Genomic DNA, 25,794 nt, shown 5'->3' on the forward strand with positions numbered 1-25,794 from the left:
TCCATCTAGCAGGCGGGGGGTGGGGGGCGTAGCCCGAACACCTGGATCTCTGCGCGGGGGCGGGGGGGTAAGTCTGTGTCCCCTCCCCGAACTCCTGGGTTCCCTCCCCGAACTCCTGGGTCCCCTCCCCGAACTCCTGGGTCCCCTCCCCGGACGCGACTCCGGCGCCGCTTTCGCTTTCGGCGGCGGTTCCGGGGGGGGGTCCCGGGGGGGTCCCCGCTTTCTCCTTCCCCCCCCCCCCCGGTCCCACCATGGACCCCGCCCCCCCCGCCTCCTCTCTGGTAAGTGGGGACCCCCCCGCCCCCCCCCCCCTTATTGTCCCCCCGTGTCCCCCCGTGTCCCCCCCCCCCCCAGCCCGGTGCCCCCCCCCAGGTTTCGCTGCTGCTGGTGCTGAGCGCGCCCCCCCCCGCCGGCTGCTGCTCGTTCCAGTTCAGCCCCGTCAGCAGCACCTTCCGCGCACACGTGGACGCGCTGGTGAGACCCCCCCCCCCTCCCCCCCAAAATATATGGGACCCCCCCAAAAGAATATATGGGACCCCCCCCAAAAAAATCCGACATCCCCCCGAAAATCCGGGACCCCCCCCCCGATTGTTGCCCCCCCAGGTTCCGTGGCTGCTCCAGGATTACCCGGTGCAGATGCCCAGCAACCTGGAGCAGGTGAGGGACCCCCCCCGGGACCCCCCCGTATCCCCCATGTGTCCCCCCATGTCCCCCAATGTCCCCATGTCACCCTGTGTCCCCATATGTCCCCATGTCCCCATATCCTCCCATTGTCCCCGTATCTCCATGTCCCCCTATGTCCCTATATGTCCCCATGTCCCCCATATCCCCCCCCATGTCCCCCCATGTCCCCATATCCCCCCATCCCCCATATTCCCCATGTCCCCCCATTGTCCCCATGTCCCCCATATCCCCCTATATCCCCCATATCTGCCACATCCCCCCTATCCCCCATGTCCCCCCTATCCCTACATCCCCCATATACCACATATCCCCATGTCCCCCCATGTTCCCCCATGTCCATGTCCCCCCATATCCTCCATTGTCCCTCATATCCCCATTGTCCCCCCATGTCCCCCATGTCCCCCCATATCCCCCCATGTCCCCCCATATCCCCCACGTCCCCCCATATCCCCATGTCCCCCCATATCCCCCATTGTCCCCCATATCTCCCCATACCCCCACATCCCCCACATCCCCCATATCCCCCACGTCCCCATATCCCCCATTGTCCCCCCATGCCCCCATGTCCCCCCATTGCCCCCCCATATCCCCCATTGTCCCCCCATATCCCCCATTGTCCCCCCATATCCCCCATGTCCATGTCCTCCCCATATCCCCATGTCCCCCCATATCCCGCCATGTCCCCATATCCCCATTGTCCCCCCATATCCCCCATTGTCCCCCATACCCCCCATATCCCCCATTGTCCCCCCATGTCCCCATATCCCCATGTCCCCCCCATATCCCCCATGTCTATGTGTCCCCATATCCCCTCATATCCCCCCATGTCCCCCATACCCCCCATGTCCCCCCATATCCCCATTGTCCCCCCATATCCCCATTGTCCCCCCATATCCCCATTGTCCCCCCATACCCCCATGTCCCCCCATATCCCCATGTCCCCATATCCCCCCATACTCTCACATCCCCCGTAGTCCCCTCATATCCCCCATGTCTATGTCCCCCCCATATCCCCATGTCCCCCATACCCCCCATTGTCCCCCCATATCCCCATTGTCCCCCCATATCCCCATGTCCCCCATACCCCCCATATCCCCCCATACTCCCACATCCCCCACATCCCCCATATCCTCCATTGCCCCCCCATGTCCCCATTGCCCCCCCATGTCCCCATTGTCCCCGTGTCCCCCCCAGGACGTGTCGTGCGGAGACCTGTGGGGGCTGCACTTTGGGCTGCGGGCGCTGCAGCACATGGGGGGGGTGGCGGGGGGGTCCCTGGCCCCCCGGGTTCAGCGATTGGCCGCCCAGCTCAGCTTCGTCACACACTGTCACATACAGGTGGGGGGGCAGCATTTGGGGGGGGTCTGGGGGGGTCTAAGGTCATTCTGGGGGTCTGGGGGGGTTTGGGGGGTCCAGGGCTATTCTGGGGGGGGCGGGTCTCAAGGGGTTTGGGGGGCTCTGGGGGGGGATCTCGGTGCAGTGGGGGGGGTCTGGGGGGGTCTCTGGAGGTCCAAGGTAATTCTAGGGGGGTCTCATGGGGCTCTGGGGGGATTCTGAGGGAGGGGTCTTGGTGCAATGGGGAAGTCTCAAAGGGGTCTGGGGGGTTTGGGGGGGTCCAAGGTAATTCTGGGGGGGTCTCAAGGGGTTTGGGGGGCTCTGGGGGGGGATCTCGGTGCAGTGGGGGGGTCTGGGGGGGTCTCTGGAGGTCCAAGGTAATTCTGGGGGGGTCTCATGGGGCTCTGGGGGGATTCTGGGGGAGGGGTCTTGGTGCAATGGGGAAGTCTCAAAGGGGTCTGGGGGGTTTGGGGGGGTCCAAGGTAATTCTGGGGGGGTCTCAAAGGGGTTTGGAGGGCGCTGGGGGGGGGGGTCTTGGTGCAATGTGGGGGGGGTCTCCGGGGGGTACAAGGTAATACTGGGGAGGGGTCTCAGGGGGTTATAGGGACATCAGGGTAATTTGGGGGGGGGGGGGGATCTCGTTGCAATGGGGGGTCTGGGGGGGTCTCAGGGGGATTTAGGGGAGTCCAAGGTCATTCTGGGGGTCTCAGGGGGGGTCTGAGGACCCTGGGGGGGGTCTCAGGGGGTCCCAAGGTCATTCTGGGGGGGGGGTTGGGGGACCCTGGGGTTCTCAAGGGTCCTGGGGGGATTTGGGGGTTCTGGGGGGGGGGGTCCCTGTGTGTTCTGGGGGGATTTGGGGGTTCTGGGGGGGGGGTCCCTGTGTGTTCGGGGGGGATTTGGGGGTTCTGGGGGGGGGGGGTCGCTGTGTGTTCTGGGGGGATTTGGGGGTTCGAGGGGGGGGGGGACCCCTGTGTGTTCTGGGGGGGGGGGTTGGGGGTTCGGGGTCCCAGGGGGGAATTTGGGGGGGGTTGGGGGGGGTCCCTGTGGGTTTTGGGGGGGGAGTGGGGGGTCCTGGGGGGTTTTGGGGTCCCAGGGAGGTCCCTGTGGGTTTGGGGGGGTCCTGGGGGATTGGGGGTCCCAAGGAGGTCCCTGTGGGTTTGGGGGGGTCCTGGGGGTTTGGGAGTTCTGGAGGGGTACCTGTGGGTTTGGGGGGGTCCTGGGGGTTTGGGGGGGCCATGGTGACCCCCCCCCCGTACCCCAGGACCCCCAGGGCTGCGTGCGGCTGCGCCCGGTGAACGTGTCGCGGGTGCTGGAGACGCTGGTGCAGCAGCTGGGGGGGCTGCGCCACCGACCCCCCCATTTCCCCACCTGCGCCCGCCTGCGCTGCCACACAGGTGACCCCCCCACCCAGAGACCCCCCTGACCCCCCTCAGACACCCTGAGACCCCCCCTGACCCCCCCAATTGAGGGGAGACACCCCCGATCCTCCATAAATCCCCCTGCCCCCCCCAATTGAGGGGAGACCCCCTTGACCCCCCATAAATCCCCCGTGACCCCCTGAGACCCCCCCGAACCCCCTGACCCTCCCAATTGAGGGGAGATCCCCCCTGACCCCCTGAGACCCCCCAAACCCCCTGCCCCCCCCAATTGAGGGGTTCCCCCCCTGACCCCCCCCCCCCAGGACCCCTAATTGAAGGGTGACCCCCCCCGACCCCCCCAATTGAGGGGTTCCCCCCCCCGATCCCCCCATGACCCCCTGACCCCACCTGAGACCCCCAATTGAGGGGACCCCCCCCCCCAATGGAGGGGTGACCCCCCTGACCCCCCCTGTTTCCCCGCAGCCCCCCCTGCGAGCGCCCCTCCCCCCCCACAGCGTTTGGGGGCGCCCCCCCCCCCCCTCGCCCCCCCCCCCACGGGCTGCTGCTGCTGGGGGGGGTCGGGGGGGGCCTGGGGGTCCTGGCGGCCGCGTGGGGCCTGAGGAGGCGCCTGCGAGCGCAGGTGGGAACTGGGGGGACTGGGAGCACTGGGGGGGGGCACTGGGAACACTGGGGGGTCACTGGGGGGACTGGGGCAACTGGGAGCAATGGGGGGTACTGGGGGGGGGGAACTGGGAGCAGTGTCCCAGGGGGGGCACTGGGAGCAATGTGGGGGGAACTGGGAGCAATGGGGGGTAGTGGGGGGGAACTGGGCAGGGGAACTGGGAGCACTGGGGGGGAACTGGGAACACTGGGGGAGTCACTGGGGGGACTGGGGCAACTGGGAGCAATGGGGGACACTGAGGGGGGAAACTGGAGGGGGGAACTGGGAGCATTGGGGGGACTGGGGGAGGGAACTGGGAGCACTGGGCGGGGGTTCTTGGGGGTCACTGGGAGCACTGGGGGGACTGGGGGGGACTTGGGGAGGGAACTGGGAGCACTGGGGGGACTGGAGGGGGGGAACTGGGAGCACTGGGAGGGGTATTGGGGGACACTGGGGGAGGAACTGGGGGGACACTGGGAGCACTGGGGGGGGGGTATTGGGGGGCACTCGGGGGGGAACTGGGGGGACACTGGGTAACACTGGGAGGGAACTGGGGGGACACTGGGAGCACTGGGGGGACAGAGTTGGGTCTGGGGGGGCAGGGTATGGGGCCGCCCGGACGCCTGGGTCCTCATCCCACCTCCACCCCCCCCCCCGCAGGCTGGCTGAGCTGCCACAGGATCAGGCCCCCCAGGGACATAAACGTGTCATTGAGACATTGAGACTCAGACTGGTTTGGGGTGGGGGGGGAACTGGGATGAACTGGGATGCGGCACAGCAGACTGGAACCATGGGACCCAACTGGTCTTTACTGGTGGTTACTGGGGGGGCTGTAACGGGTCTGTAGTGGTGGTTACTGGGGGGGTGTAACTGGGCTGAACTGGTCTGTACTTGGGGGGCTGTAACTGGTCTGTACTGGTGGTTACTGGGGGGGGTGTAACTGGGCTGAACTGGTCTGTACTTGGGGGGCTGTAACTGGTCTGTACTGGTGGTTACTGGGGGGGGTGTAACTGGGCTGAACTGGTGGTTACTGGGGGCTGTAGCTGGGCTGAACTGGTCTGTACTTGGGGGGCTGTAACTGGTCTGTACTGGTGGTTACTGGGGGGGGTGTAACTGGGCTGAACTGGTCTGTACTTGGGGGGCTGTAACTGGTCTGTACTGGTGGTTACTGGGGGGGGTGTAACTGGGCTGAACTGGTGGTTACTGGGGGCTGTAGCTGGGCTGAACTGGTCTGTACTTGGGGGGCTGTAACTGGTCTGTACTGGTGGTTACTGGAGGCTATAACTGGGCTGAACTGGTCTGTACTTGGGGGGCTGTACTGGTGGTTACTGGTGGTTACTGGGAGCCTGTAACTGGGCTGAACTGGTTTGTACTGGGGGGGCTGTAACTGGGCTGAACTGGTCTGTACTGGTGGTTACTGGGGGGCTGTAACTGGGCTGAACTGGTTTGTACTGGGGGGGCTGTAACTGGGCTGAACTGGTCTGTACTGGTGGTTACTGGGGGGCTGTAACTGGGCTGAACTGGTTTGTACTGGGAGGGCTGTAACTGGGCTGAACTGGTCTGTACTGGTGGTTACTGGGGGGCTGTAACTGGGCTGAACTGTTTTGTACTGGGGGGGCTACAACTGGGCTGAACTGGTCTGTACTGGGGGGGGCTATAACTGGGCTGAACTTGTTTGTACTGGGGGGGTTGTAACTGGGCTGAACTGGTCTGTACTGGGGGGCTGTAACTGGGCTGCACTGGTCTGTACTGGTGGTTACTGGGGGGCAGTAACTGGGCTGCACTGGTCTGTACTGGTGGTTACTGGGGGGGCTGTAACTGGGCTGCACTGGTCTGTACTGGTGGTTACTGGGGGGGCTGTAACTGGGCTGCACTGGTCTGTACTGGTGGTTACTGGGGGGCTGTAACTGGGCTGCACTGGTCTGTACTGGTGGTTACTGGGGGGGCTGTAACTGGGCTGCACTGGTCTGTACTGGTGGTTACTGGGGGGCTGTAACTGGGCTGCACTGGTCTGTACTGGTGGTTACTGGGGGGGCGCCCTGCGGGGGCCGGGCCGGGGGGGCAGGAGGCAGAGCAGGGACAGGGACAGGAGCAGCAGCAGGGACAGCAGGGACAGCACTGGGGACACTGGGGACACTGGGGACAGGGACGGTGGCCCCGGGGGCGGTGGCAGCGCCAGCAGCACCCGCGGGGACGGTGACAACAGCCGTGGGGACGGTGACAACAGCCGCGGGGATGGTGACAGTGCTGGGGGCCTGTTGGGGGACAGAGGGGACAGGAGCCGTGGGGACAGAGGGGACAGGAGCCATGGGGACAGAGGGGACAGGAGCCATGGGGGACAGAGGGGACAGGAGCCGTGGGGACAGAGGGGACAGGAGCCGTGGGGACAGAGGGGACAGGAGCAATGGGGACAGGAGCCGTGGGGACAGAGGGGACAGAGGGGACAGGAGCAATGGGGACAGGAGCCGTGGGGACAGAGGGGACAGGAGCCATGGGGCAGAGCTGCCATCCTACCTGTGCCTGCCCCCCGCTGTCCCCTCTGTGTCCCCCGCTGTCCCCTCTGTGTCCTCCGCTGTCCCCTCTCTGTCCCTCGCTGTCCCCTCTCTGTCCCTTGTCCCCAGCTGGAGTTGTGGGGAGGGGTTGCCAGGAGTGTTCCCCTGTCCCCATATCCCCCGGTCCCCCCATGTCCCCCTGTCCCCATGTCTGCATGTCCCCTTGTCCCCACATCCCCATATCCCCTTGTCTCCATGTTCCCCTGTCCCTTGTCCCCATGTCCCCCCAAATCCCCCCATCCCCACATCCCCCTGTCCCCTTTATCCCCCTTGTCCCCACATCCCCATGTTCCCCTTGTCCCCCTGTCCCTTGTCCCCATGTCCCCCCAAATCCCCCCGTCCCCACATCCCCATGTCTCCTTTGTCCCCACGTCCTCCTTTGTCCCCACGTCCCCTGTCCCCCCACATCCCCCTGTCCCCACATCCCCATGTTCCCTTGTCCCCATATCCCCTTGTCCCCATGTCCCCCTTGTCCCCCCGTCCCCCTGTCCCCCCATGTCCCCCTGTCCCCCCATGTCCCCATGTCCCCCTTGTCCCCATGTTCCCCTTGTCCCCTTGTCCCCCCATGTCCCCCTGTCCCATGTCCCCATGTCCCCCTGTCCCCTCACCCCACACTCCTCGATCTCATCCCCCAGCGGCTGCCCCAGGACGTTGTCACCTTTCCCGGGGGGGCCCCAGGGCCGCCTGTGTGAGGAACACGAGCTTGAGGGGGGGGCACAGTGTCCCCAGGTGTCCCCCCCATGTCCCCCTATGTCCCCACTCACGTGTCCCATTTGTCCCCCATCTGTCCCAGCTGCTGCTGGAGCCGTGTCGTCTGCAGCCGTAACTCCTGGAGGGGGGGGGGGACACAGGGTTTGGGGGGGGTGTCACCCCATGTCACCCCCCCATGTCACCCCATGGCCGGGGGGGGGGGGTGCAGGGGACTCCCCCAAACGTGCAGGACCCCCCCGTACCTGCAGCCCCAGCTCCTGGGGAGGGCGACACAGGGTTTGGGGAGGTGTCACCCCATGTCACCCCCCCCCATGTCACCCCCCCCCATGTCACCCCCCCCATGTCACCCCCCCCATGTCACCCCATGGCCGGGGGGGGGGGGTGCAGGGGACCCCCCCAAACCTGCAGGACCCCCCCGTACCTGCAGCCCCAGCTCCTGGGGAGGGGGACACAGGGTTTGGGGAGGTGTCACCCCATGTCACCCCCCCATGTCACCCCATGGCTGGGGGGGGGTGGGGGGTGCAGGGGACCCCCCCAAACCTGCAGGACCCCCCCGTACCTGCAGCTCCTGCTCGTGCTTGCCCAACTGGGTCCTCAGCTCCTGCTCACGCTGGGCGGCCTGGGGGGGTCAGGGGGGGTCATGGGGGTCTTGGGGAGTCTTGGGAGGGTCATGGGGGTCTGGGGGGGTCAGGGCAGTTTAAGGGGAGTCTGGGGGGGGTCAGGGGGTGTCAGATCTTGGGGGGGTCATGACGGGCTGGGGAGGGTTGGGGGTGTCTCGGTTTGATCGGGGGGGTCACGGGGGTCTTGGGGGGGTCATGGAGGTCTGGGGGGGGTCAGAGCAGTTTAAGGGGAGTCTGGGGGGGTCAGAGGGGTCTGAGGGGGTCATGAGAGGCTGGGGAGGGTCGGGGGGGTCTGGGTTTGATCGGGGGGGGTCAAGGGGGTCTGGGAGGGGTCAGGGGAGGTCAGAGGGATTGGGGGGTCAGAGGGTTCATGGGGGTCTTAGGGGGTCAAGGAGGGTCAGAGGGGATTAAGGGGGGTCAGGGAGAGTATGGGGGGGTCATGGGGTGTCAGAGGGGTCTGGGGGCGCTCAGAGGGGTCTGGGGGGGTCAGAAGGGCCTTGGGGGGGTCAGGGGGATCTCCCCTCAGTTGTGGGGGTCTCGGGGTGGAGGGGGGGGGGGGTCAGGGAGCGTCATGGGGGTTTAAGAGGAGTCTCCCCTCAATCGTGGGGGGTCTCAGGGGGTCCGGGGATCTTAGGGGGGGGTCTCCCCTGAATTGGGGTGACCCCCCATCCCACGCTCACCTGTGCCAGTGCCAGGTCCTGTGCCGAGAGCTGCGCGGAGCAGGAGCTGAGCTGGTCCTGGGGGGACAGGGGGGGACATGGGGGGGTCACCAGTGTCCCCAGGGGGTGCGGGGGGGTCGGGCCCCCCCTCGTTAAGGAGCCACACTCACCTGCAGCCAGGTGAGCTCGGCCGCCAGCGCCCGCACCTGCGGCTGCAGCTGCTGCCCCTCGGCCCCCAGCCGCTGGCTCTGGGACGGACAGACGGACGGACACCGTGACACTGGCCCCCATGTCACCCCTGTGTCACCCACTGTCCCCTGGGTCACCCCTATGTCACCTCCTGTCCCCTGGGTCACCCTCTGGGTCACCCCCTGTCACTCGGCCACCAGCTGCTGGCTCTGGGACAGACAGATGGACAACATGACACTGTCCCCTGTGTCACCCCCATGTCACCCCTGTGTCACCCACTGTCCCCTGTGTCACCCCATGTCACCCCTAGGTCATCTCCTGTCCCCCATCTCACCCCCCGTGTCACCTCATCTCACCCCCCGTGTCACCCCCCATGTCACCTCCTGTCCCCTGAGTCACCCTCTGTGTCACCCCCTGTCCCTCGGACACTAGCCGCTGGCTCTGGGACAGACAGATGGACACCGTGACGCTGTCCCCTGTGTCACCCCCATGTCACCCCTGTGTCACCCACTGTCCCCTGTGTCACCCCATGTCACCCCCCATGTCACCTCCTGTCCCCCGTGTCACCCCCCTGTGTCACCCCCTGTCCCCTGTGTCACCCCATGTCACCCCCATGTCACCTCCTGTCCCCCGTGTCACCCCCCGTGTCACCCCCCCGTGTCACCCCCCGTGTCACCCCCTGTCCCCTGTGTCACCCCATGTCACCATTTGTGTCACCCCCTGTCCCCTGTGTCACCTCATGTCACCCCCCATGTCACCCCGTGGGTCATCTCCTGTCCCCCGTGTCACCCCCCGTGTCACCCCCCGTGTCACCCCTCATGTCAACCCCTGTCCCCAGTGTCACCCCATGTCACCCCCCATGTCACCCCGTGGGTCATCTCCTGTCCCCCGTGTCACCCCCCCATGTCACCCCCCCATGTCACCCCCCATGTCACCCCCCGTGTCACCCCCTGTCCCCCGTGTCACCCCCCATGTCACCCCCGTCCCCTGTGTCACCCCTCATGTCACCCCCTGTGTTACCCCCTGTCCCCCGTGTCACCCCCCGTGTCACCCCCTGTCCCCCGTGTCACCACTCATGTCACCCCCTGTGTCAACCCCTGTCCCCAGTGTCACCCCCTGGGTCACCTCCTGTCCCTCGGCCACCAGGCGCTGGTTCTGGGGACAGACAGGGGGACACGGTGACACTGGCCCTGGTCACCCCCTGTCCCCTGTGTCCCCCCACGTCACCCCCGTGTCACCCCCTGTCTCCAGTGTCCCCTCTGTCCCCCAGTGTCCCCATTGTCCCCTCACCTCCTCCTGCAGCTCGTCCACCCGCCCATGCAGGTTCTGCTGCTCCTTCTCCTGGGGGGGGGACACCAGGTGGAGTCAGGGTGCTCAGGGGTGTCCCCATGTCCCCGTGTCCCCCTGTCCCCGTGTCCCCTCCCCAGGTGGGGTCAGGGTGCCCAGGGGTGTCCCCATGTCCCCGTGTCCCCTCTCCAGGTGGGGTCAGGGTGCTCAGGGATGTCCCCATGTCCCCATGTCCCCTCTCCAGGTAGGGTCAGGGTGCTCAGGGGTGTCCCCATGTCCCCGTGTCCCCACCCCAGGTGGGGTCAGGGTGCTCAGGGGTGTCCCTATGTCCCCGTGTCCCCACCCCAGGTGGGGTCAGGGTGCTCAGGGGTGTCCCCATGTCCCTGTGTCCCCCTGTCCCTGTGTCCCCACCCTAGGTGGGGTCAGGGTGCTCAGGGATGTCCCCATGTCCCCGTGTCCCCTACCCAGGTGGGGTCAGGGTGCCCAGGGGTGTCCCCATGTCCCTGTGTACCCATGTCCCCTCCCCAGGTGGGATCAGGGTGCCCAGGGGTGTCCCCATGTCCCCCTGTCCCCATGTCCCCGTGTCCCCTCACCAGGTGCCGCAGGTGTCCCCGCAGCTCCTGGTCCTGCTCCTGCAGCCCTTTGGTCACGGTCCTGAGCTCCTGCAGCTCCTCGGAGGTGACACGGGCCAGGGACAGCGCCTGCTGGCTGCTGGGGACAGGGACAGTGTCACCACAGTCACCCTGTGTCACCAGAGTCACCCTGTGTCCCCCCATGTCACCCTGTGTCCCCTCAAGCCAGGGACAGCACCTGCTGGGGACAGCAACAGTGTCACCCCACGTCACCAGAGTCACCCCGTGTCACCCTGTGTCCCCTCGGGCACAGGACAGGGCTTGGTGGCTGCTGGGGACAGTGACACCATGTACCTATGTCCCTCACCCCTGTGTCCCCATGACCCCTGTCCCTCGCCCTCCGAGCTGTCCCCTGTCCCCATGTTCCCTGTCCCCATGTCCCTGTCCTTCACTCACACAGGTGTCCCTATGTCCCCATGTCCCCGTGTCCCCTGTCCCTCACCCCACAGGTGTCCCCATGTCCCTGTCCCCTGTCCCTCACCCCTGCAGGTGTCCCCATGTCCCTGTCCCTATGTCCCCATGTCCCCTGTCCCCATGTCCCCTGTCCCTCACCCCACCAGGTGTCCCCGTGTCCCTGTCCCTCACCCCGCAGGTGTCCCCATGTCCCTGTCCCTATGTCCCTATGTCCCCTGTCCCTATGTCCCCATGTCCGCTGTCCCCATGTCCCCTGTCCCTCACCCCCGCAGGTGTTCCCATATCCCTGTCCCTATGTCCCCTGTCCCTATGTCCCCATGTCCCCTGTCCCTCACCCTGCAGGTGTCCTCATGTCCCTTGTCCCTCACCCCGCAGGTGTCCCCATGTCCCTGTCCCCATGTCCCCTGTCCCTATGTCCCCTGTCCCTCACCCCACAGGTGTCCCCATGTCCCCATGTCCCTCACGCGCGCAGGTGTCCCCATGTCCCCATGTCCGTGTCCCCTTGTCCCTCACACGCGCAGGTGTCCCCATGTCCCTGTCCCCGTCCCTCACGCGCGCAGGTGTCCCCATGTCCCCATGTCCGTGTCCCCATGTCCCTGTCCCCGTCCCTCACGCGCGCAGGTGTCCCCGCAGCCGCTGCGTCTCCTGCTCCATCCTGGCGTTGGTCTCCTCGGCCGCCTCCAGCTCCCGCTGCAGCTTCTGGTTGCGCTCGGCCAAGCGCTCGGCGCGGCTGCGCAGCCCCGCGGCCTCGCTGCACGCGGACGGACACACGGACGGATGGACAGACAGGGGACATGGGGACAGGGACAGGTCAGGGGGTGAGGGACATGGGGACGGGAACATGGGGACATGGGACAGGGACAGGTCAGGGGGTGAGTGACAGGGGACATGGGACAGGGACAGGTCAGGGGGTGAGGGACATGGGGACATGGGACATGGGGACAGGGTGACAGGGGCAGGTCACAGGATGAGGGACAAGGGACATGGGGACAGGGAGACAGGGACAGGTCAGGGGTTGAGGGACATGGGGACATGGGACAGGTCACGGGGTGAGGGACATGGGGACAGGGGACATGGGACAGGGACAGGTCAGGGGGTGAGGGACATGGAACATGGGAACAGGGTGACAGGGACAGCTTGGGGTGAGGGACATGGGGACGGGGCACAGGGACAGGTCAGGGGGTGAGGGACATAGGACATGGGGACAAGGTGACAGGGACAGCTCAGGGGGTGAGTGACAGGGGACATGGTACAGGGACAGGTCAGGGGGTGAGGGACATGGGGTCATGGGGACAGGGGACATGGGGATGGGGACATGTCAGGGGGTGAGGGACAGGGGACATGGGACAGGTCAGGGGGTGAGGGCCATGGGACATGGGAACAGGGTGACAGGGGCAGGTCAGGGGTTGAGGGACAAGGGACATGGGGACATGGGGACGGGGACATGTCAGGGTGTGGGGGACAGGGGACATGAGACAGGTCAGGGAGTGAGGGACATGGGACATGGGACATGGGAACAGGGTGACAGGGGCAGGTCAGGGGTTGAGGGACAAGGGACATGGGGACATGGGGACGGGGACATGTCAGAGTGTGGGGGACAAGGGACATGAGACAGGTCAGGGGGTGAGGGACATGGGACATGGGAACAGGGTGACAGGGGCAGGTCAGGGGTTGAGGGACAAGGGACATGGGACAGGGACAGGGACAGGTCAGGGGTTGAGGGACATGGGGACATGGGACAGGGACAGGTCAGGGATTGAGGGACATGGGGACAGGGGACATGGGACAGGGACAGGTCAGGGGGTGACGGACAGGGGACAGGGGATGTGGGACATGGGGACAGGGACAGGGGACATGGGACCGCTCAGAGTGTGAGGGACAAGGGTCATGGGGACACAGGGGTGTGAGGGACACGGGGACATGGTGTCCCTGTCCCCAGCAGCCACCAAGCCCTGGCCCTGGCCCGACAGGACACGGGGTGACTCTGGTGACACGGGGTGACTCTGGTGACACAGGGTGTCCCCGCGTGTCCCCTCCCGGCACTCACGCGCTGGCCGCATCGTCACCGTCACCCTCGGGCTGCGCGGTGGCCGCGCGTCCTTCGCCGGCTGTGGGACGGGCACGGGGGGGTTGGCGTCTGTCTGTCTGTCTGTCTGTGTGTCTGTCTGTGTGTGTGTCTGTCTGTCCGGCGTGTCACCCACCTGCCAGCGCCAGGCCCAGGTCACCGGCCGCCACGTCGCGCTCCTCGGTGAGGCCACAGCTGCTGGGGATGGGACAGGGGTTGTGACACGGGAACTGCGGTGTCCCCATTGTCACCCAGCTGGCCCTGGCCCCCTGGCACCCGGACCCCCGGTACTGGCCTGTCCCCTTGTCCCCCTTGTCCCTGTGCCCCTGTCCCCTTGTCCCTGTAACCCTGTCCCCCTTGTCCCTGTCCTAATGTCCTCCTTGTCCCTGTCCCCCATCCTATTTCCTGTCCCTGTCCCCATGTCCCCCTTGTCCCTGTCCCCATGTCCCTGTCCCCATGTCCCCCTTGTCCCTGTCCCCATGTCCTATCCCTTGTCCCTGTCCTATCCCTTGTCCCTGTCCCTGTCCCCCCGTCCCTGTCCCCATGTCCCCCTTGTCCCTGTCCTCATGTCCCACTTGTCCATGTCCCCATGTCCTATCCCTTGTCCCTGTCCCCTCTGTCCCTGTCCCCATGTCCCCCTTGTCCCTGTCCTCATGTCCCACTTGTCCCTGTCCCCATGTCCCGCTTGTCCCTGTCCCCTGTCCTATCCCTTGTCCCTGTCCCCTCTTGTCCCCGCTGTCCTTGTCCCCCCTGTCCCTGTCCCCATGTCCCCGTTGTCCCTGTCCCCATGTCCCCCTTGTCCCTGTCCCCATGTCCCCGTTGTCCCTCTGTCCTTCTGTCCTGTCCCTGTCCCTCTGTCCTGTCCCCCTGTCTGTCCCCCTGTCTGTCCCCCTGTCCTATCCCTGTCCCCCTGTCTGTCCACCTGTCCGTCCTGCAGGCTGTGATCCATTCCCTCATGTCCAGCCCTGTCCCCCTGTCTGTCCCCCTGTCCCTGTCCCCCTGTCCCTGTCCCCCTGTCTGTCCACCTGTCCGTCCTGTAGGCTGTGATCCATTCCCTCATGTCCAGCCCTGTCCCCCTGTCTGTCCCCTTGTCCTGTCCCCCTGTCCCCCTGCCTGTCTGTCCACCTGTCCGTCCTGCAAGCCGTGATCCAGTCCCTCATGACGTCCCTGAACCGCGGCCAGTCCAGCTCAGCACCGGTGGCCGCGGGGTCCAGCATGCGGAGCAGCCCCCGCAGCTGCGCGGCCTCACGCTGCCCGGTCAGCGCCCGCAGGTACCGGACCACGCGGTGTGCTGGGACCAGCCCTGGGGACAACGGGGACATTGGGGACATCAGGGGACATCAGGGGACATCAGGGACCGGACCACGCGGTGCGCTGGGACCAGCCCTGGGGACAACGGGGACATTGGGGACATCAGGGGACATCAGGGGACATCAGGGACCGGACCACGCGGTGCGCTGGGACCGTCCCTGGGGACAACGGGGGACATTGGGGGACATCAGGGGACATCAGGGACCGGACCACGCGGTGTGCTGGGACCACCCCTGGGGACAATGGGGACATTGGGGACATCAGGGGACATCAGGGACCGGACCACACGGTGTGCTGGGACCACCCCTGGGGACAATGGGGACATTGGGGACATCAGGGGACATCAGGGACCGGACCACACGTGCGCTGGGACCACCCCTGGGGACAACAGGGACATTGGGGACATCAGGGGACATCAGGGACCGGACCACACGGTGCGCTGGGATCACCCCTGGGGACAATGGGGACATTGGGGACATCAGGGGACATCAGGGACCGGACCACGCGGTGTGCTGGGACCACCCCTGGGGACAATGGGGACATTGGGGACATCAGGGGACATCAGGGACCGGACCACACGGTGTGCTGGGATCACCCCTGGGGACAATGGGGACATTGGGGGACATCAGGGGGACATCAGGGACCGGACCACGCGGTGTGCTGGGACCAGCCCTGGGGACAACGGGGGACATTGGGGACATCAGGGGACATCAGGGACCGGACCACGCGGTGCGCTGGGACCACCCCTGGGGGACAATGGGGACATTGGGGACATCAGGGGACATCAGGGTCAGGATGTGGTTGGGGACCCCCATGGTCACCCTGTCCCTATAGTGGGGTCAAGGGTTGGTTGCCTCGTGAACCACCCCCCCCCATGGTCACTCTGTCACTTTTGGGGGTCAGGAGGTGCCTGGTGACCCCCCATGGTCACTTTGTCCCTTTTGGGGATCAGGATGTGGTTGGGGACCCCCATGGTCACCCCATGCCTATGAGGGGGGTCAGGGGGTGCCTGGGGACTCCCCAAAGTCACCCTGACCCTATGGGGGGGTCAGGGGGTGGTTGGGGACCCCGTGGTCAGCCTGTCCCTATAGGGGGTTCAAGGGGGTGCCTGGTAACCCCCCATGGTCACTTTGTCCCTTTTGGGGATCAGGATGTGGTTGGGGACCCCCATGGTCACCCCATCCTTGTGGGGGGTCAGGGGGTGCATGGTGACCCCCTAGAGTCACCCTGACCCTATGGGGGTGTCAGGGGGTGGTTGGGGACCCCCATGGTCACTCTGTCCCTTTTGGGGGTCAGGATGTGGTTGGGGACCCCCATGGTCACCCCATCCTTGGGGGGGGGGGGATCAGGGGGTGTCTGGGGACCCCCCAAAGTCACCCCATCCCTGTAGGGCATCAGGATGTGGTTGGGGACCCCCATTGTCACCTCATCCTTTTGGGGGGTCAGGGGGTGCCTGGGGACCCCCCAAAGTCACCCTGACCCTATAGGGGGTCCAGGGGGGTGCCTGGTAACCCCCCATGGTCACTTTGTCCCTTTTGGGGATCAGGATGTGGTTGAGGACCCCCATGGCCACTCCATCCTTGTGGGGGGGGGGTCAGGGGGTGCCTGGGGACCCCCCAAAGTCACCCTGACCCTATGTGGGGGGGTCAGTGGGTGGTTGGGGACCCCATGGTCAGCCTGTCCCTATAGGGGGGTCAGGATGTGGTTGGGGACCCCCCCATGGCCACCCTGTCCCTATGTGGGGGTCAGGGGGTGCCTGGTGACCCCCCCATGGTCACCCCATCCCTGTGGGGGGGGTCAGGGCGTGCCCGGGGACCCCCCCGGTACCTGTTTGCTGGGGGTCGCAGGCAGCGAAGGTGCAGCTGAGCACGAACTCCTCGGTGGAGCCGCCCTGGGCTGGGGACAGTTTGGGGGTGACGGGGACAGTTTGGGGGTGACTGGGACAGTTTGGAGGTGACGGGGGGTCCCTCATTTGACCCCCCCACACCCGGTACCCACTGGGGGATGGCGGCTCTGGGGCCTCAGCCCCCCCGGGGCTGTGGGGCTGCTGGGTGGACATGGGGGACACGGGGGGGATACAGGGACACGGGGGGTATGGGGGGACACGAGGGGTATGGGGGGGATATGGGGGGATACAGGGACGCGGGGGGGTATGGGGGGGATATGGGGGATACAGGGACACGGGGGGGTATGGGGGGATATGGGGGGATACAGGGACACGGAGGGGTATGGGGGGGATACGGGGACACGGGGGGATATGGGGGGATACAGGGACACGGGGAGGGTATGGGGGGGATACGGGGGGGTACAGGGACACGGGGGGTATGGGGGGGATACGGGGGGATACAGGGACACGGGGGGATACGGGGGATTACAGGGACACGGGGGTTATGGGGGGGGATATAGGGGGATACAGGGACACGGGGAGTATGGGGGGGATACGGGGGGATACAGGGACACGGGGGGATACGGGGGATTACAGGGACACGGGGGGTATGGGGGGGATATAGGGGGATACAGGGACACGGGGGGTATGGGGGGGATATAGGGGGATACAGGGACACAGGGGGATATGGGGGGATACAGGGACACGGGGGGTATGGGGGGATACAGGGACACGGGGGGATACGGGGGGATACAGGGACACGGGGGGTATGGGGGGGGGTATGGGGGGATATAGGGGACACGGGGGGATAGAGGGGACACGGAGGGACACGGGGGGACCCGGCGGGCCGGGGTCTCCTCACAGCGCCGGGGGGCGGGGCCAGCGGGAGCTTTTCCCGCCCAAAAGGGAAAAAAGGGGCGGGGCCGGGCGCGAGTCGTGCTCGCCCAGAGAAGCGGGGAAAGGGGCGGGGCCTGACGCGGACCATTCCCGTCCAGGGTTGGAGGAAAAAGGGGCGTGGCCTAGCGCGAGCCGTTCCCGCCTCCTATAAAAGGGGGCGGGGCGAGCGGCGCCTCACGCAGACGGAGGGGTCGGTGGTGGCGGCCGGATCGTGTCCGTGTCCCGCTCCCGTCAGTGTCCCCGTCCCGCTCTCTTCAGTGTCCCCGTCCCGCTCCCTTCAGTGTCCCCGTCCCGTCCCGGTTCGTGTTCCAGCCGCGTTTATTTCCCGGCAGCCGCGGGAGATCAGACACTCGGCCCCCGGTTCCCACCCCGGCCCGTCCCCCCCTCACAGCCCCCGCAGCAGCTTCTCGTAGTCGGGGTCCAGGTTCCTGACCAGGAACATCGACACCAGCAGCAGGACCAGCTGGGGGACACGGTGAGACACGGGCCTGCACCCCCCATGGCCCCCCAAATCACCCCCAACCCCCTCATAGCCCCTCAGAGCGCCCCAAATCCCCTATAGCCCCCCAAACCCCCCATAGACCCCCAGAGCGCCCCAAATCCCCTATAGCCCCCCAACCCCCCCATAGACCTCCAGAGCCCCCCAAATCCCCTATAGCCCCCCAACCCCCCCATAGACCCCCAGAGCGCCCCAAATCCCCTATAGCCCCCCCAACCTCCCCATAGACCCCCAGAGCCCCCCAAATCCCCTATAGCCCCCCAACCCCCCCCCAGACCTCCAGAGTGCCTCAAATCCCCTATAGCCCCCCAAACCCCCATAGACCCCCAGAGCGCCCCAAATCCCCTATAGCCCCCCAACACCCCCATAGACCCCCAGAGCGCCCCAAATCCCCTATAGCCCCCCCAACCTCCCCATGGCCCCCCAAATCCCCTATAGCCCCCCGACCCCCCCACAGACCCCCAGAGTGCCCCAAATCCCCTATAGCCCCCCCAACCTCCCCATAGACCCCCATAGCCTCCCAACCCCCAGCCATGGCCCCCCAATTCCCTTATAGTCACCCCAAACCCCCATGGCCCCCCCAACCCCCCGACAGACCCCCATAGCACACCCATAGCCCCCCCCAACCCCTCGTATTTTCCCCAAATTCCCCTATAGCCCCCCCAAGCCCCCTATAGCACACCCACAGCCCCCCAAATCCCCCATAGCCCCCCAAAACCCCCATAGGCCCTCCAACCCCCCATATTCCCCCAAATTCCCCTATAGATCTCCCAAGCCCCCCATAGACCCCCATAGCTCCTCCACCCCCCTCATGGCCCCCCAAATCCCCTATAGCCTCTCAATCCCCCCATAGACCCCTGTAGCCCCCCCCCCAACCCCCCATGGCCCCCCAATTCCCCTATAGTCCCCCAAATCCCCTATAGCCCCCCCCCCAGTTCCCCAAATCCCCCCAGGGACTCCCATAGCCCCCCCCAGCCCCAGGGGGACCCCTAAATCCCCCATGGCCCCCCATGTCCCCCCACCTCCATGAGGCCGATCCCCACGCTGGCCCCCACCACGGTCACCAGGTTTTCAGCCAGCCAGACCTGGACCCCCCCCGCACAGCCCTGGGGACAATGACAATGGGGGACAATGACAATGACCCCCCTGACCCCCATGTGTTACCCTGGGGGGGACAGTGACAACGGGGTGACAATGACAATGACCCCCCCGACCCCCATGTGTCACCCTGGGGGGGACAGTGACAATGGGGGATAATGACAATGACCCCCCCGACCCCCATGTGTCACCTTGGGGTGACAGTGACAATGGGGGACAATGGCAATGACCCCCCCGACCCCCATGTGTCACCCTGGTGGGGACAGTGACAACGGGGTGACAATGACAATGACCCCCCCGACCCCCATGTGTCACCCTGGGGGGGACAGTGACAACGGGGTGACAATGACAATGACCCCCCCGACCCCCATGTGTCACCCTGGGGAGGGACAGTGACAACGGGGTGACAATGACAATGACCCCCCCCGACCCCCATGTGTCACCCTGGGGGGGACAGTGACAATGGGGTGACAATGAACCCCCGACCCCCATGTGTCACCCTGGGGGGGACAGTGACCTCCCCGACCCCCCCCAGCCCCCCAAGTCCCACCCTGGGGGTCCCCAACCCCCCCCAGCCCCCCAAGTCTCACCCTGCTGAATGTGTCCGTGGGGGCAGCCGTGGGGCAGCGGCCGTGGGGCAGCACTGGGGGGGCCCCGTGGGTGATGTTGGGGGGGGGCAGGCAGGAGCAGGCGATGCCCCCCACATTGTGCCCCCCATTGTCCCCCACATTGTCCCCCCCCGTGTGGTTCCAGTCCTGGGGTCCGTTCCAGCCGCAGCAGCGGAGCTGGGGGAGTTAATTTGGGGGTCAAGGGGGGGGATCAGTGGGGCAGGGTGGGGGGACAGTGACAGCCTCCCCATAGACCCCCATACACCCCAATACCCTCCATAGCCCCCCAAATCCTCCCATGTCACCCCAAATCTCCTAGCCCCCCCCAACCCCCCATAGACCGCCATAGCCCACCAACCCCCCATGTCACCCCAAATCCCCTATAGCTCTCCCAACCCCCCCATAGACCCCCATAGCCCCCCAACGCCCCCCATAGCTCCCCCAACCCCCCATGTCACCCCAAATCCCCTATAGCCCCCCCCCAACCCCCCATAGACCCCCATAGCCTCCCAACCCCACCCATGGCCCCCCAAATCCCCTATAGCCCCCCCCAACCCCCATAGACCCCCATAGCCTCCCAACCCCCCCATGGCCCCCCAAATCCCCTATAGCCCCCCCCAACCCCCCATAGACCCCCATAGCCGCTGCAAACCCCCCTGGGGGGTCCATGGGGGGGTCCGGGGGGGGTCCTGTGGGTCTGGGGATGTCACCTGCTGCTGGACAGCGTCCCAGGTCTCCTGGGGGGCCCCCAGTGGCCCCCCCATTGGGTACCCCCAGATCAGCTCCTGCACGTATGTGGCCACCGCGCTGCCCAACTGGGGGGGACACCGGGGGCACCCCGGGGATGGGGGTCACCGCTGTGTCCCCCCCATGTCCCCCTTGTCTCCCCATATCCTCCCATGTCCCCCCATGTCCCCCCGTGTCCCCCCATGTCCCTCCATGTCCCCCCATGTCCCCTCATGTCCCCCCTGTCCCCCCACATCCCCTTGTCCCATCATGTCCCCCCATGTCCCCATGTCCCCCCATGTCCCCCACATGCCCCCTTGTCCCCTGATGTCCCCCCTGTCCCCCCACATCCCCTTGTCCCATCATGTCCCCCATGTTCTCATGTCCCCCTGTGTCCCCCCATGTCCCACATATCCCCCCCATGTCCCCCCATGTCCCCCTATCCCCCCATGTCCCACATGTCCCCCCCATGTCCCCCCATGTCCCCATATCCCCCCATGTCCCACATATCCCCCCCATGTCCCCATATCCCCCCATGTCCCACATATCCCCCCATGTCCCCCCATGTCCCCCTATCCCCCCATGTCCCACATATCCCCCCCATGTCCCCATATCCCCCCATGTCCCCAATGTCCCCCCGTGTCCCCCCAATGTCCCCCTGTCCCCCCCGTCCCCCCATCCCCCCATGTCCCCAATGTCCCCCCGTGTCCCCCCAATGTCCCCACTCACCCTCACTCTCTGTGTATAAACCACGACCCCCAGCGTGATCTGGGCAGCAAAGAGCAGCAGCAGGACCCCAAAATACTGGGGGGGCAGGAGAGGAACATGGGGGTCACCCCCCCAGCCCCCCAACCCCCAAACCTCTGGCCCCCCAAATCCTCAGCCCCCCAACCTTTGGCTCCCCAAACCCTCAGCCCCCCAACCCTTAAACACCAAAACCCCAACCCTCCCAAACCCCTCGACCCCCCAACCCCTCAGCCCCCCAACCTATGGCCCCCCAAACCCTCAGCCCCCCAACCTCTGCCCCCCCAAACCCTCAGCCCCCCAACCCTTAAACACCAAAACCCCGATCTCCCCAAACCCTTCAACCCCCCAACCTCTGGCCCCCCAAACCCTCAGCCCCCCAAGTCCCCAAACCCCCAAACACCCCAAACCCTCAGGCCCCCAAACCCTGAGCCCCCCAACCTCTGGCCCCCCAAACCCTCAGCCCCCCAAGTCCCCAAACCCCCAAACACCCCAAACCCTCAGGCCCCCAAACCCTGAGCCCCCCAACCTCTGGCCCCCCAAACCCTCAGCCCCCCAACCCCTAAACACCAAAACCCTGACCCCCCCAAACTCTCAGCCTCCAAACACCCCAAACCCTCAGCCCCCAACCCCCTGCCCCCCCAGCCCCCCCCCATCCCCTCACCAGCAGCAGCAGCGCCCGGACCCCCCTGAGGGCCCCCAGGCCCCCCAGGAACCCCAAAACCATCATCGCCGCCCCCCCCGCCGCCAGCACGTAGGTCCAGATGCGCAGCCCAGACACTGGTGACCCTGGGGGGAACACGAGGGGGGGGTCACCCATGGGTGGGGGTGACCCCCAGCTCAGGGTCCCCCACGATTTGGGGTCCCCCTATAATTTTGGGGGGGGGTCCCGTACCCAGCGTGGCGGCGAAACTTTGCCGGTCGAACAGGACCCAGAGGCCGAAGGCGAGGAGGAGGATGCCCAGGGCCTGGGGGGGGGGCGGGGGGGGTCAGTGAGACCCCAAACAGCCCCCCCAAAAACAGAGCTGGACCCCAGCCCCGCCCCCCTGCACCCCCAATGTCCTCCAGCCCCCCCATGTCCCCCCCTTCCTCCTCCAGGTCACCCCCCATGTCCCCCTCATTTCTGCCCCATGTCCCACTGTTCTCCCATGTCCCCCCCATGTCCCCCCCATTTCCCCCCATGTCACCCCCATTTTCCCCCCATGTCACCCCCATTTCCCCCTTGTCTTCCCATATCCCCCCAGCCCCCCATGTTCCCCCCATGTCCCCCCCAAGTCATCCCCATTCCCCCCCATGTCCTCCTGTTCCCCCCATGTCCCCCCATTTCCCCCCATGTCACACCCATTTCCCCCTCATGTCACCCCGTGTCACCCCATGTCCCCCTCATATCCCCCCATATCCCCCCGTCCCCCAAGTTCCCCCCTGCCCCCCATTTCCCCCCCATTTCCCCCCAGCCCCCCATTTCCCCCCTCACAAAGCAGAAGAGGTTGAACAGGAACAGGAAGCTCCTGGCGCAGCCCAGGCAGCTTTTGGGGCTCATTTCTGCACTGCGGGGGGGGGACACGGGGTCAGGACCCCCCAGGGGCCCCATCCTGCCCCCCCCACTTCCTCACCTCCCCCCCCCCCAGCCCCCCGGGCCCCCCCACCCCGGTTCCCCAGCACCTGCGGTTGCGTCTATGGGGCAGGAAGCGCTGGGGGGGGAAGCGGAAGCTCCGCGGGGACGCGTCACTGGGGGCTGGTGACAATGGTGCCCCCGCCCCGGATTTTGGGGACGTTTGGGGACATTTGATGTCCCTTGTGCCCCCCCAGTGTCCCCCCAGCCCCCTGTGTCCCCCTAAACCACCTTGTGACCCCCAGACCCCCCATGTCCCCTGCAACCCCCTTGTGTCCCCCTAAACCTTCTGTGTCCTCCTGATCCCCCCATGTCCCCCCTGACCCTCCCCGTGTCCCCCTAAACCTCCTGTGTCCCCTCTGACCCTAAGACCCCCCCATGTCTCCCCTGACCCCCCCGTGTCCCCCTAACCCCCCTGTGTCCCCCCTAACCCCCTGTGTCCCCACTGACCCCTCCATGTCCCACTAAACCCCCCCTGTCCCCTGAGACCCCTCCATGTCCCCCTAAACCTCCTGTGTCCCCCCTGACTTTCAAGACCCCCTCATGTCTCCTCTGACCCCCTCCGTGTCCCCCTGACCCCCCTGTGTCCTCCCTAAACCCCTGTGTCCCCACTGACCCCGCCATGTCCCACTAAACCCCCCCTGTCCCCTGAGACCCCCCCATGTCCCCCTAAACCTCCTGTGTCCCCCCTGACTCTCAAGACCCCCCCATGTCTCCTCTGACCCCCTTCGTGTCCCACTAAACCTTCCGTGCCCCCCCCCGACCCCCCCCGTGTGTCCCCCTAAACCCCCCGCGTCCCCTGAGATTCCCCCCCCAGGGGAGCACGGCGAGGCGCTCCGCTCTCCCATTGGCCGCACACAGAGTCGCTCCGCTCTCCCATTGGCCGCACTCCGAGTCGCTCCGCTCTCCCATTGGCCGCGCTGCCCGCAGGTGGGAGAAGCGCCCATTGGTCCTGCGGGAGAGCGGAGGCGGGGGCAGAGCCGAGTCCTGAGGGGGCGTGGCCAGGAGATGGGGGGCGTGGCGCTCCGCGCCGTGACGTTTCCCGCCCTCCTCGTGACGTGGCGCCGGCGCGCCCCGACCACGTGGTTGCGATGGCGGCGGCGGCGGCTGCGGCTCAACGGGGCGGAGGCGGCGGCAGCGGCGACTCCGGGGGCGGCGGAGACCCCGACCCACCCCCGGGAGGGGGCGGCGGTGGGTGGGGAGACCCCCGGGGCGGGGGGCGGCTGCTTGTTCCGGGGGGTGCGGCCGGTTCGTTCCAGGAAGCCGCGGCCGGTTGTTCACGGGGAAAGGCTGTTCGTTCCCCGGGGGGTGCGACCGGTTCATCCCGGGGATGCTGCCCGTTAGTCCGGGGAGTGCAGTCCGGTCGTTCCGGGAAGCTGCGGCCGGTTCGTCCCGGGGGGCGGGTCCCGTTACTTCCGGGGGGTGCGGCCGGTTCGTCCCGGGGGGTGCGACCCCTTAGTCCCGGGGCTGCGACCCGTTCGTCCGGTGGTCAGGTCCCGTTACTCCCAGGGGGTGCGGCTCGTTTGTTCCGGGAAGCCGCGGCCCGTTCGTCCCGGGGATCGGGTCCCGTTACTTCCGGGGGGAGCGGCTGGTTCGTCCCGGGGTTCGGGTCCCGTTCATCCCGGGGTTCGAGTCCCGTTCGTCCCGGGGTTCGGGTCCCGTTCGTCCCGGGGTTCGGGTCCCGTTACTTCCGGGGGGAGCGGCCGGTTCGTCCCGGGGTTCGGGTCCCGTTGGTCCCGGGGGTCGGGTCCCGTTGGTCCCGGGGGTCGGGTCCCGTTGGTCCCGGGGTTCGGATCCCGTTGGTCCCGGGGTTCGGATCCCGTTCGTCCCGGGGTTCGGGTCCCGTTTGTCCCGGGGTTCGGGTCCCGTTGGTCCCGGGGTTCGGGTCCCGTTGGTCCCGGGGTTCGAGTCCCGTTGGTCCCGGGGGTCGGGTCCCGTTCGTCCCGGGTCTCCGGCCCGTTCATCCCGGGAAGCCGCGGCCTTTCCTGCCGCGTCCCCCCGGTGAACCCTCCCCTGTCTCCGCAGCGGACCAGATCCTGCAGACCGGGGCCATCCTGCTGCGGGGGTGAGTGCGGCGGGGGTCCCGGGGTTTGGGGATGGGGGAGGGAGGGGGGTCCCGGTTCCGCACCCACCGCCCCGGGGTCTGGGGGGAGGTCTTGGGGTTTGGGGGGGTCCCGGGGTCTGGGTGGGTCCTGAGGTCTGGGGGGGGGGGGTCCCGGGGTCTGGGAGGGTCCCGGGGCTTGAGGGGTCCCGGTTCCGCACCCACCGCCCTGTGGTTAGGGGTGGGTCCTGGGGTTTGGGGGGGGGGGGGTCCCGAGGTGTTGGTGGGGGGGTTCCCGGTTCTGCACCCACTGCCCCGGGGTCTTGGGGGGTGGTCCCGGGGTCTGAGGGGGAGTCCTAGGGTTGGGGGCGGGGGTCCCGGGGTCTGGGGGGGGTCCCGGGGTTTGGGGTGAGGGTCCCGGGGTCGGGGGGGGTCCTGGGGTCTGAGGGGGAGTCCCAGGGTTGGGGGTGGGGGTCCCGAGGTTTGGGAGGGGGGGTCCCAGGGTCTGGGGGGGAGTCCCAGGGTTGGGGGTGGGGGTCCCAGGGTTTGAGGGGGGTCCCGGGGTCTGGGAGGGAGTCCCAAGGTTGGGGGTGGGGGTCCCGGGGTTTTGGGGGGGGTCCCGGGGTTTGGAGGGGTCCCGTGGTCTGGGGGGGAGTCCCAGGGTTGGGAGTGGGAGTCCCGGGGTTTTGGGGGGGGTCCCGGGGTTTGGGGGGGTCCCGGGGTTTTGGGGGGGTCCCGGTTCCGCACCCACCGCCCCGGGGGGCTGTTGTTCCCTGCAGGTTCATCCAGGAGCGCGCCGAGCGCTGCGGGGACCCGCGGGCGGTGGAGCTGGGCCGGGCGGAGCTGGGGCCCCCCCCGACCCACCCCGACACCAAGCGCCTGAGCGAGTGTCTGCGCAAGATCGGGGACGAGCTGGACCGCAACACCGAGCTGCAGAGGTGGGGGGCGGCCACCCCCGGGGCACCCCCTTGTCACCCCCTTGTCACCCCCATGTCACCCCCATGGCCCCCCGGGTTCTCCATGTCACCCCCATGTCACCCCCGTGTCACCCTCATTGCCCCCCGGGTTCTCCATGTCATCCCCATTGCCCCCCGGGTCATCCCCATTGCCCCCCATGTCACCCCCATGGCCCCCATGTCACCCCCACTGTCACCCCCGTTGTCCCCCGGGTCATCCCCATTGCCCCCCATGTCACCCCCAGTGTCC

The 25,794-nt window shown here is 67.0% G+C and overlaps 2 protein-coding genes across 2 annotated transcripts; one reads left to right on the plus strand and one right to left on the minus strand.

The window, feature by feature from the left end:
* Positions 1-17,645: 17,645 nt before the first annotated feature.
* On the minus strand, positions 17,646-22,475 carry CD37 (CD37 molecule; the record flags this gene model as incomplete). Its single annotated transcript, XM_080361680.1, has 8 exons — positions 17,646-17,723; positions 18,782-18,865; positions 19,448-19,642; positions 20,176-20,280; positions 20,921-20,995; positions 21,600-21,724; positions 21,831-21,903; positions 22,410-22,475. The coding sequence occupies 8 exons, from the start codon at positions 22,473-22,475 to the stop codon at positions 17,646-17,648; spliced, it is 801 nt and encodes a 266-aa protein (XP_080217806.1).
* Positions 22,476-23,638: 1,163 nt separating this feature from the next.
* Positions 23,639-25,526, plus strand: LOC308051307 (apoptosis regulator BAX-like; the record flags this gene model as incomplete). Its single annotated transcript, XM_080361675.1, has 3 exons — positions 23,639-23,738; positions 24,573-24,612; positions 25,368-25,526. Coding segments are annotated over 3 exons (299 nt in total), but the record flags the coding sequence as incomplete, so codon positions are not given.
* Between the last annotated feature and the right edge of the window lie 268 nt (positions 25,527-25,794).

This window comes from Nesoenas mayeri (assembly GCF_963082525.1).
Source record: "Nesoenas mayeri genome assembly, chromosome: 36".
Lineage (NCBI taxonomy): Eukaryota > Metazoa > Chordata > Aves > Columbiformes > Columbidae > Nesoenas > Nesoenas mayeri.